This window comes from Mesoplodon densirostris, chromosome 18, assembly GCF_025265405.1.
Source record: "Mesoplodon densirostris isolate mMesDen1 chromosome 18, mMesDen1 primary haplotype, whole genome shotgun sequence".
Taxonomy (NCBI): domain Eukaryota; kingdom Metazoa; phylum Chordata; class Mammalia; order Artiodactyla; family Ziphiidae; genus Mesoplodon; species Mesoplodon densirostris.
The window spans coordinates 6,207,935-6,218,500 of NC_082678.1; the positions used below are offsets into that span (position 1 = coordinate 6,207,935).

General features: G+C 59.6%; 1 protein-coding gene and 1 non-coding gene across 2 annotated transcripts; one reads left to right on the forward strand and one right to left on the reverse strand.

Moving 5' to 3' along the window:
- Positions 1-1,658: 1,658 nt before the first annotated feature.
- HAP1 (huntingtin associated protein 1) lies at positions 1,659-9,303 on the reverse strand. The gene is given in 12 exon segments (XM_060081851.1): positions 1,659-2,097; positions 3,408-3,443; positions 3,760-3,851; positions 4,443-4,517; positions 4,898-5,028; positions 6,355-6,421; positions 6,482-6,578; positions 6,933-7,087; positions 7,207-7,362; positions 7,364-7,393; positions 7,714-7,793; positions 8,832-9,303. Coding segments are annotated over 12 exon segments (1,830 nt in total).
- On the forward strand, positions 6,793-6,864 carry TRNAE-UUC (transfer RNA glutamic acid (anticodon UUC)). Its single transcript has one exon. It is a non-coding gene; the product is annotated as a tRNA-Glu (tRNA).
- Positions 9,304-10,566: the final 1,263 nt, after the last annotated feature.

Here is a 10,566-nt window from a genome sequence, read left to right on the forward strand (position 1 = left end):
TAAAAGTCACCAAGGACTGGGAAGCCACCTCTGATTTGGGGGTCAAGGGGTGAGGGGCATGTAGTGAGCAAGGTGCTCAAAACAACTTCCTACACCCCGGGCCTGAGCCCTGCCCCAGCTCAGAGCCGAGTCTGGTAGCTGGTGGGCCTCCCCTTGGGCTTCTTACACCCCCTGGGCTTCTTACGCCCCTGGGGCCACCAAGTGATCCAGGCCCAGCAGCCACAGCTTTTGCACCAGCTGCAGAACGAGGGCCGGGGTTCCTTCAGCCTGTCCCAGAAGAGGGTCAAGGCTTGGGCCCTCAAGTTCCGGCCCAGGTTCATCAGGACAGCGGGTGGGCTGGTGACAGATCGGGGGTCCGGTTTCTGAGCAAGGGAAGGAGGTCTGGGGAGGGTGGGGCTTGGCCAGGCAGCGGAAGGAGGGGCCTCAGGCTGTCTGTGGGGCCTCTGCAGGCTGCTGGGAAACAGCAAAGCCTGGAAGAGAAGGGGGTGGACGTGAACTGGGGGCCTGAGGACCACAGGTCTGGCCTGGGCAGCAGGCAGGGGCTAGGCCTGGGCAGCTATATCAGAAGGAGACAGCCACCATTGAGAGTTATGCAGGTTGTCCACTGCCCAGCCATAGAGGTCACCATTCAGTTTACAACCTGCACAGCCTTACATGGCGACCCTGATGAGGCCACCCAGCAGTGACCAAACGGCCATCAGAGTCAGGGCAGATCAGATATAATGGTGAGGCTGCCAACAGGTTATAAACTTCACAGCTCACCCAGAAGGCCAAGAAGGCACCAGGACAGGGTTAGAGGGGAGGGATGGGTCAGGGAAGTTGTTATGGCATAGCAGTGAAGAAAACGGGTTCAGTGGCCTTGAACAAATTATTTTGCTCTCTGAACCTCTGTTTCCTCTCCAAATGGGGATAATACGTACCTACAGGGGTGTGAGGATTAAAGAAGATAATTCGCATCACTAAATCATCTTTGATATCTCCATAAACTCCTCAAGGCAGGGCTCTCACGGCCTAGCACAAGGCCTGTACTCAGCAGGTGTTACTCCCCAACCTTTGGGGCTTCCAGCTGGGGAGAGGAGACCTTAACCGCCCCCCATCACCCCGTAGGAGCCCCTAGCCCACCTTCAGACTCACCCAGGGGACTGGTCCGACTGTGGCCCTTGCTGGCAGAGGCTTTTGTCCCAATGGCCTGGGTGGCCCCAGAAGGCCCCTCTTCCTCCCAGGCCCTGGGAGGGTGATTGGCCCTTTCCTCCTCCAGCCTCCGAAAGTCCTGGGTTGGCACCCCCAGCTGCTGCTCCACGATCCCGCCCCCCATGTTTGTTTTGGCTGCTGCCCCTGCTGCAGGGTTGGGGAGCCTTGGGGATGGGGGAGGTGGGGGTGGGGGACACAGGAAGGGGGCGGGCAGAGACAGGAAGCTGAGATGCAGTGAGGGGCTACAGTCCACGCCCTGACCCCCAGCCCAGCCCCAGGAGCAAAAAGGGTGAAGATCTGGAATCCTATGCAAACTCCATGTAACTAAGCATTGGGGCCACAGTTCCCCCTGAGGGGGGACCTGAGGTGCCTATGTAAATGATATGCAAAGTCCATGCAAATCAGCACGCTGGGTGGGGCCGGGCTGGGGTAAGTGAGCGTTTGGGGGGCTCACCTACCCTCACCTTTCATCGGCTTGACGACCTGCAGCTTGTCCGGCTGGCCGGAGGGAGGCCCCCACGGGAGCACTCACCTTTCTGGAGCATCTTCTGCCTCAGCTGCTGCCTGTAATGGGCGTCCTGCCAGTTGGCCAGTTGCTGGAGGACATACTTCATGTCCAGGTGCGAGGGGCCCAAGCCGCTGGCCTCCAGGGCTGACGTGACCACACTCATCCGCGTTGCCTCATCCAGCTCCGGCTCCACCTCTTCCCAGGCCTCAGCCTCCTCAGACACCAGCTCTCCCTCTTCCGTCACCCCCTCGTCAGCTGGCAGCGCCTCTTCTGTGGCCTCCAGCTCCTCCTCAGGCACCAACTCCTCCGCAGGCACGAAATCCTCAGCCCACATCAGCCCCTCCTCTGCCTCGAGCCCCTGCTCCCGCTCTCGATCTTCACGGCAGTGCAGCTCATATCTGGGCAGGGAGACAGGAAAGTCTTTCCCTAACCCCCCAAAGCCAGAGCCGCCCCTCTTCACTCCCCCAAGGCATCTCCAGCCACTGGGGCTCCTGCTCTCCGCCCCGGTCTGCACACAGACCTGATGGTTACTCCCCAGTTCTCTCCCAGCCAGGGGAGAGGGCAGCTGGGTACCAGCCTCAAGGCTTCAAACACCCAGAAGAATGGTCACCAACACTGCCTAGGCCCCGCCTTCCCCCAGTAACCCCACCCTGCTGCACGGAACAGACCAGCAGGAATAACATGCCCTCTGCCCCCCTCCTTCATTATTTAACGTTCACAACCCATCCCACATCGAGTTGCCACAGGCACAAATCCATTTTAGTAAGGCCCAGACAGGTCAAGTGACCTGCCCAAGGACACACAGCCAGTAAAGGGATCAAGCTGGGACTCAGTCCCAGTTGTTTCCAGCTCCTAGGCCAGTGCCCATTCGCCTCTCAGCCCCTGGTCAGGTGAAGGGAAGGCTTCAGCCCCCACTTGGAGAAGCCTCAAATCAGACGGCCACCCATGGGGCAAAATTTGAAGGCAAAGGGGGCAGTTCCTTCCCAGAACAACTCTTAGCCCAGCTGGCCTGAGAGCAGGGGCTTCTCCAGGGTTGTAGGGCCACAGAACCAGCTGCAGGGGGTTGTCTGGCTGCTGATAGGTGAGGACAGGTGGGGACTTCCCTGGTGGCGCAGTGGTTAAGAATCCTCTTGCCAATGCACGGGACACGGGTTCAAGCCCTGGTCGGGGAACTAAGATCCCACATGCCGCAGAGCAACTAAGCCCATGTGCCACAACAACTGAGCCTGCACTCTAGAGCCCGCGAGCCACAACTACTGAGCCCGTGTGCCACAACTACTGAAGCCCACGTTCCTAGAGCCCATGCTCCACAACAAGAGAAGCCACTGCAATGAGAAGCCCACACACTGCAACGAAGAGTAGCCCCCACTTGCCGCAACGAGAGAAAGCCTGCGCAGCAACAAAGACCCAACGCAGCCAAAAATAAATAATATTTTTTTAAAAAGGTGAGGGCAGGGTTTCCCTGGTGGCGCAGTGGTTGAGAGTCTGCCTGCCGATGCAGGGGACACGGGTTCGTGCCCCGGTCCGGGAAGATCCCATATGCCGCGGAGCAGCTGGGCCCGTGAGCCATGGCCACTGAGCCTGTGCGTCCAGAGCCTGTGCTCCGCAACGGGAGAGGCCACAACAGTGAGAGGCCCGCGTACTACAAGGAAAAAAAAAAAAAAAAAAAGGTGAGGGCAGGTGAAGGGGGAGCCCCTGGTTGGCGTACCCCAGATCTGAGGTCTCTGGAGTCACTTCATAGTTCCTTCAACATAGAAAAGGGCCTTCACTGTCCCAAGGCAACGGGAAGCTGAAAGTGTGAATTCCCTGGGACCCCATCATGCAGAAAAATCCCAGGGAGAAATGATGCACCCAGAACGTGTGCACAGAGGAAAGGTGTTGAGTGGAAGGAGCCGAGGACCAATGAGGCAGGAGGAGGGGCACCATGGGGGGGAGGGGCGGGGGGAGGGAGGTCAGAGCTGGGTGGGGGGTGAACCCCCTCCCACTACCAGAAAGGCTGCTGCCTACCAGGTAGGCAAGAGTGAGTGCAGGGCAGGCAAAGTCTGGGGCCCAGAGTGCACCTTTCCATAAAAAACACAGGGTCTGAGATAATCCTCCTTATAGATGTTCTGAGCTCCTTAGTCAGGGTCTCCTGGAAATCAGGAAGCGCCTCCTATGGTGGAGAGGGGGGGCATCACCAGAAGATCCCCCCACCCATACCTCCAGGCACAGGAAAGGACTGCGGATAGACCCAGATCGCACAGAGGTAAAAGGCAGGCAGCCAGGGGGCCTCACCAGAGGTACAGTGTACGCGTAGTGGGCGACAGAGCCAGTGGACGCCGGGGCTTGCTGGCGGAGGGTCTTCACCTCCTCCTGGGCCTCAATCAGCATGCTCCCACACTCGGAGTACTTCTCCCGTAGGTCCTGCAGCTGGGACCCTGCCCACAGGCTCTGCTGGGACCCAGGCACACCCAGCCCAGACGCCTTGCCCACTCTCTCCCCAGGGGGTGGGGAAGCCTGGGCAAAGAGGCAAGAGGCCCAGACTCTAGACCCCCATAATGATGTGCAGAGTGATCCCCGGACTCCACTCCACTCAGACCCCAAATGAACTGCCACCTGCCAGGCCCTGTGCCAGAGCCTGAGGGTATATGGAAAGGGCAGACCCAGTCCCTGCTGCAAGGAGCTTGTCCTCTCAGGAGAGTCAGGCAGCTGCCCAAGGGTCCCAGGTCCCCCACGCTGGGCCAGGAGCCCAGAGGAGCCTCACCTCATCCTGGAGCTGCATCTGGATTTCCTTCTCCGAAGCCAGATGCTGCTGCAACTTCTCAGCCTCGGCCCCGTACTGGAAGGACCCAAGACCAGTGAACTTCACCCCAGACCTCCCCACTCCCGTGCACACCCTGCTTCTGGCAAGTCTTCCCAGGCTCATCGGTGAGTCTTTGGCAGCTCTTTACAAAAAGAAGTCACGTGGAATAATGCCAAAGAACGTGGGGAGTCACACGGCCTGTTTCCTGGAACACCCTGTGTCTCTCTTTGGGCTCGGTCCCCAACTTGGGACGAGGGGACAGGATGAGGCGCCCTCTGATGTCTCCTCCAACACTGACTCTGACCCAGAGAGGGGCCTTGGGCCTCTGAGCTCCAGGGGTGGGGGCAGGGAGAAGGAGGTGTGGGTCCCATGGGGCCATGACGGGAGCAAGGAGCCCCGCACACACCCCGACGCACCGACTGGCCGCACTGCGGCAGCTTCATGACCTGGGCCCGCAGCTGGGCAACCTCCCTCTGCTGCCGTTCAGAGCTCTCCATCCTGAGTGCCAGCACCTCCGACAGCTCGGCCATCTGCTGGCTGGCCTCCGCTGGGGAGGAGTGGGGAGAGGTCAGCCCTGGTTCCCCGGGCCCTCAGTCTCCCAGATGCCTCCGTCCACCTGCACCCCTCAGCTCGCGCCAAGTACCCGAGGTTCCACAGGGCTTAGCATCCCTCACTCGGGTCTTCTTTTCAATAAACATTTATTGACTGACACAGAGCGGGGTGTTGGACAAGCAGTCAGCAAGACCTGGCCCCAGCCCACACTGAGCTCAAGACTAGTGTGGAGACTGAGGGAAAAAGAAATCACAATAGTGCATATTATGGACTAGGATGCAGCAAGTGTAAAGGGTGCATCGGGGGTCGTAGCTGCCGCACCCAGGCCAGCCTGGCAAGGTCTGAGATGCTAGGGCCTCCCCGGGGAAATGGGGCTCGCCCAGCAGAAGGGAAGACAAGGCCCAGGCAGGGTGTGGAGAGGCCCAGAGGACACCAGGAGGGAGTGGCTGGGGCAGTGGGCAGGGCCCACATCACTAGGGCTGGGGTAGGGAGGGTGGGGTTTATCCTTTGGCCAATGGGGAGTTATTTGGGTGTTTTAGGCTGGGGAGTGACATAGATTTGACTTTAGAAAACTCCTTTGCGCTGCGTGCAGAAGGGCCTGGAAGGGTAGGAGTGGAGGCAGAGAGACCAGTTAAGAGTTGGCCTGGGCTTAGAGGCAGCTGGGGTGGGAAAAGGAAAGAGACGTGAGCCTTTCCTAGGACGTAGAAGCAACAGAATGTGGGGACTGGCTCCTACTCCGGGGGCCTGGGACCAGGGGGCGCCATTCTGGGAACCCAGGGGGAAGGAAGGCCAGATTTGGGGTGAGCCCAACAGCACGAGTTCATCTGTTGCCACCTTGAGTGTGCATCTCCCCAGCTAGGCCTGAGCTCCTCAGGGACAAACTCTGTGCCGCACTCAGCTTCATGACCACACAGTGCCAGGCACAGCCTCTGCCTAATAATGCAGTGCCTGAGGAGGGAGGGGGGGCCTGGTCTCTGGCAGTTCATGGCTCCCTCCATTCCTCGCTCCCAGCCCCCTCCCTCCCCCTTCTCAAATAACAAAAGGAGACAGGCTTATCGGAGCCCCAGAGCATCCATACAGCTCTTTACAGTTTACACAAAGCACTTCCTCAGCTGTAACCCCTAGCGAGGTCAGCAGGGCCAAGATTATTAACCCCCATTCTCAAGATGAAGTTTCAGAGAGGTTAAGGAACTTGTCCAAGCTAACACAGCTAGGAGGTGTCAGAGCTGTGACATGAACTCAGGTCTCCAGACTCCAAATCCCAGGTTCTTGTCTCTGCTCCTCTGGACAGCCCCCTACCCCCAGTTACAAGATCACGTACAAAACTGCTCCACACAATCCAGGATGAACATCTGTTCCTCCTCCTCAAGGTCATCAAGTTGAGAGACCTAAGGGGCAGGGGCGTCAACACCCCTGCCCACGGGCACGCCCTCTTCCCCCGTCCTCACCTCCTCTCGCAGCTGCTCATTCTCCTCCTCCAGCAGCCGCAGCCGCTCCTGCAGGGCCTCCAGCTGCGGGCAGTCGTGTGACTCTGTCAGAGGAGTCCTAGGGGAGGGAGTGATGGGAGTCAGGGTACAGGGGCTCGGGGGACGCAGTTCCCAGCCCACCCAGGGCTCCCCCACCCCAGGCTGACTGCGGTGGTCTCAGTTAGCTCCAGCAACCCCAGTGGCAGGTACATGGTGTCCCTGTTTGCGAACAAGGAAACTGAGGCTCGGAGAAGGGGCCGCCCAGGTGCAAAGGCAGGACACTTGCGGGGAATTCCCTGGTGGTCCAGTGGTTAGGATTTGGCACTTTCACTGCCGTGGCCCAGGTTCAATTCCTGGTTGGGGAACTGAGATCTTGCAAGCTGCGTGGCACAGCAAAAAATTAAAAAAAAAAAAAAAAAGGCAGGACACTCACGGATCTGAGGCTTCGCAGGGATGATCATGCCCCTGCTCTTCTTCTTCCTCCTCCTCTTCTTCATCCTCCTCGTCCTCCTCCTCCTCATCATCAGAGTCTGAGTAAAGCTGAAGGAGGTCATCCCGCAGGCTCACCTGGTGTCTGAGATGTAAAATCTGGCAGGAGGAAGAGAAGCCCTGGGTCGGGGTATGGGCAGGGGCAGGCACAGATCCCAGCACAGTGGGATGGAGGCCGGCCTGAGATACGCCTCCCGCTGCCCTCCCCACCCAGGTACCTCCTCCCTGGCCGAGCCCAGCATGGCTTCCAGCTTGCTGTTCTCCTCCGTCAGAACACTGTTCTGTTTCACCAGGGACTGGCCAATGCGAGCTGCCGTGTTCAGGTCCCGCTCTCTCTGCAGAGGGACCCTCATCCATGGGGAATATGTTCCTGGTTTCTGGGATCTCCCAGACAGATGGGAGGAGCTAGCGTCCAGAGGAAAGCTAGGCCACTACTGGAGACCCTCTCCATCCCCTAGTTCTCCAAGGTACTAGACAAGAGCCTGCCATGAACCCACTGTGGGACCTGACTCAGTTTCCCCCTATGGAAAAAGAGATCAGACCGGATGGTGCTAAGAGCTCTTGCAGCCTGGACATCCCACATCTACCTGTCTTCCATAAGAGGGACCTCCAGCTTGGCCCCCAGAGAGGTAGCCAGGCAGGAACACTCCTACCCCTACAGACATAATTAAAACGGGAGCTTGGCTAAAGCTGGGGCTGTCCCGGGTAGGGAAGGCAGCACACACCTCCTCTAGCAAACTTAACATCACTTTGACATCTTCTTGGGTGATCTTCTTGACTGGTGGGTGTAGGTCAGGACACAGCGCTGCAAGAGAAAGCGGGAAGCCGCATCAGGAAAAAGGGGGCACATGCTACCTGCCACCCTACTGTTTCCTGCCTTCAACAGCAAGGGTCAGCAACAAGGGAGAAGACTGAGTTCCCTTTCTGCCCCCAATATCCTCTCCATACCCCCAGTAATCAGCACTCCCTTCCCTGCTCCCAGGGCCAACTGGACTCTTGTTTGTTTGTTTGATTGATTGTTTGTTTTTTCTGGAGGGGCCTGGGAGGGGTAAGGAGATCCCAGCCCTACAGCTCCTGGAACCTAGGAGAATGGAGGCAGCTAGCGGAAGTACAGCGCCGACCGACTCATCACCCCTTACCCAGAGGGCAGCCTTGGCCAGCTCACTGGAGCATCACGGGTCATAAAAACAGACGCAGTCACCCACCCTGCACCTGTTGCGTGAGGAGAGGAGGAGGAGACTTCTCCAGCACTGGGGTAGGGGCCACCTGAGCCTCTAGACCCAATCAGGAGAGCCCCAGCGACCCAGGAGCAGGTAGGAGGGAAGAGGAGAGGCAGCATCTGTCTGAGGCTCCGCCCACCCCCAAGATTGTTTGCGGGTAGTGGGGGAAGCCCGATCTTGACTCCAGCAGCCAGGAGGTTGGCAAAACCTCCCCTCTGCCCACCCACCTCCCCGTCGCTGGCGCGGCGGGCCAGCGCAGGCTCAGAGCGCACCGGGCAACGCCCTCCCGCAGCCCCCCCGCCCCTCTCCTGGCACTGCGGTAGCCTAGGGAGGGGGGCACTGAGAATGCGCAGATCTGCTGCAGCAACAGGAGTGAAGAGGGGGGCAGGGGAGCGCGAGCCCCGGGGATCCTACCCACCGACGGAAATAGGGAACGAGAGAAGGGGAGAAGGAGGTGGGGAAAAGGGGACCGGAGAGGCGCCGCAGACCATGACTTCGCAAGGGTGGGCGGAGGGGTGGGACTGAGTGCCAGAGGGGACCGGGCGCCCGGACCCGACGGGGCCCCCTCCTGCCTGCTGCTGCCCTAGTCCCACCTGCTCCGGGGGTCCGGGGACCCAGTTTACCTTCCTCCAGCTCCCGAATAAAGGCGGCGCGCTCGGGGTCCGACACCCCAGGCCGCCGGCCGACGTAGGCAGCCGGCGTCTTCCAGATGCCCGCTGCCTTTTCAGTCCCCAAGCCAGCGGCCCGGGGGCCAAATGGACCTTGGAATATGAAGCGAGTCCACGGCGCGTCCGAGTTGTCGGGCACGGACTGAGCATTCCCCTGGACTGCCGAGAATGCGGACGCGCGCTGGACTCCTGCCTCCGATCCAGCCCTAGAGGCCGGGCGAGCTCCCGCTGAGGGTCCCGAGACGGTTGCGGATCCGGATCCTGCTGCCTGTCCTGCCGCGGGTACCTGCACAGGGGCGGGTTCAAGCTCGGCGGAGGGCTCTGGAGCGGGATTGGCTGCGGGCGGAGGAGCTGGGGTGACTGCTGCCGGATCGCCGGGTCCCGGCCAGTCGCCGGCTGAGCCCTGCCCCAACTCTTTCGGGCGCATCTTGAGTCCGCAGTCGGCTGCCGCAGCAGGGCCTTTATAACCTGTGCCTGGAAGCGCGCCCGCCGGGCCGTACCACGCGCGGGAGGGGGCGGCCGAGGAGCAACTGGTGGTGCCCGGCACTGGCGGGCGCGCAGAAGGCGAGCTGATGGGGCGGAGCAGAGCGCAAAAGTAAAAGAAGAGCGAGGAGAAGAGGCGAGCGGAGTTCCAGCTGGTTCAGCGGACTTGGGCTCCGAGTGCTGGCCTTCTCTCCCCTCTCCACCTCCGGAGAATGGTTTTGCCCAAAGCCGCCGCTTCCCGGGGTTTTGGTTACGGGGACTTGGAAGTCCCTAACTGGGGGCATCCCCTCGCTCCGCTCCAGCCAGAGCCTTTTCGGCTGCCTTCCCTGGATCTGACCTGTAAGTTGGGGCCGTATTGTGTCTCTCCCGCGTGGGCTGGAAGATAAATCCAAACTCCAGTACGGCCTCCACGCGCTGCCCAGTCTGAGGCATCATGATCCCGGCGCTCACACCCCCGGTGTTCCAGCCGCTTGACAGACCTCTTTCTTATTTCTTAAGTCGTTTTATTGCCTTTCCTAGTGCTTTACCTCCGCCCTCATTCACTTTGCCCACCTCATACCACGCTAGCAAACACCTGTTCTTCCGGGAGACCCCACTCAGGTGTCTCCGCGTAAAGACTCCTCCGACCCCGTCCTTCTCGGCCCCACAGCATCCTTTATGCGATGGCCTCAGTGGTCACACTGTGTCTGTCTCCGAGACCAGACGTGCGTCCCTTCAACACAGGGAGCGTGTCCCTCAGAGCGCAGCACAGGACGGGATACCTGTGCGGGTCGCCGTAAGTCCTGAATGAACTGTGGAGCGGCAGAGGAGTCCAGTGGCCATTTCTGTGCCTTTGGACCGGAGGAACCTACAGGCCAAAAGAAATGGCTGCGGCACTGATTCTTTTAAAGCCTTGGGATCATTCTTGGTGCCCCAATTTCCTTCTCTTCAATACCGTCAATCACCAAATCCTGCTTAATTTGCCTCCTAAATAGTTCTCAAATGTGCCACCTCCTTTTCAGCCCTTCTGCTGTTGAGGCCTCATTCTCTCTTCTAGATTGTTGTGAGTCTGTCCTCCCACCCACCCGACCCCCATCCACATGACTCCATCTCTAACCCATCTCTCTCACTCCTACCCCTATCCTAGCTAAGGAATTCCAGGAGCCCTTTTCCTACAGCCACCACTCAAAGCCGGAGCCCAGGACAGAGGCTTTATCCCAATATATTG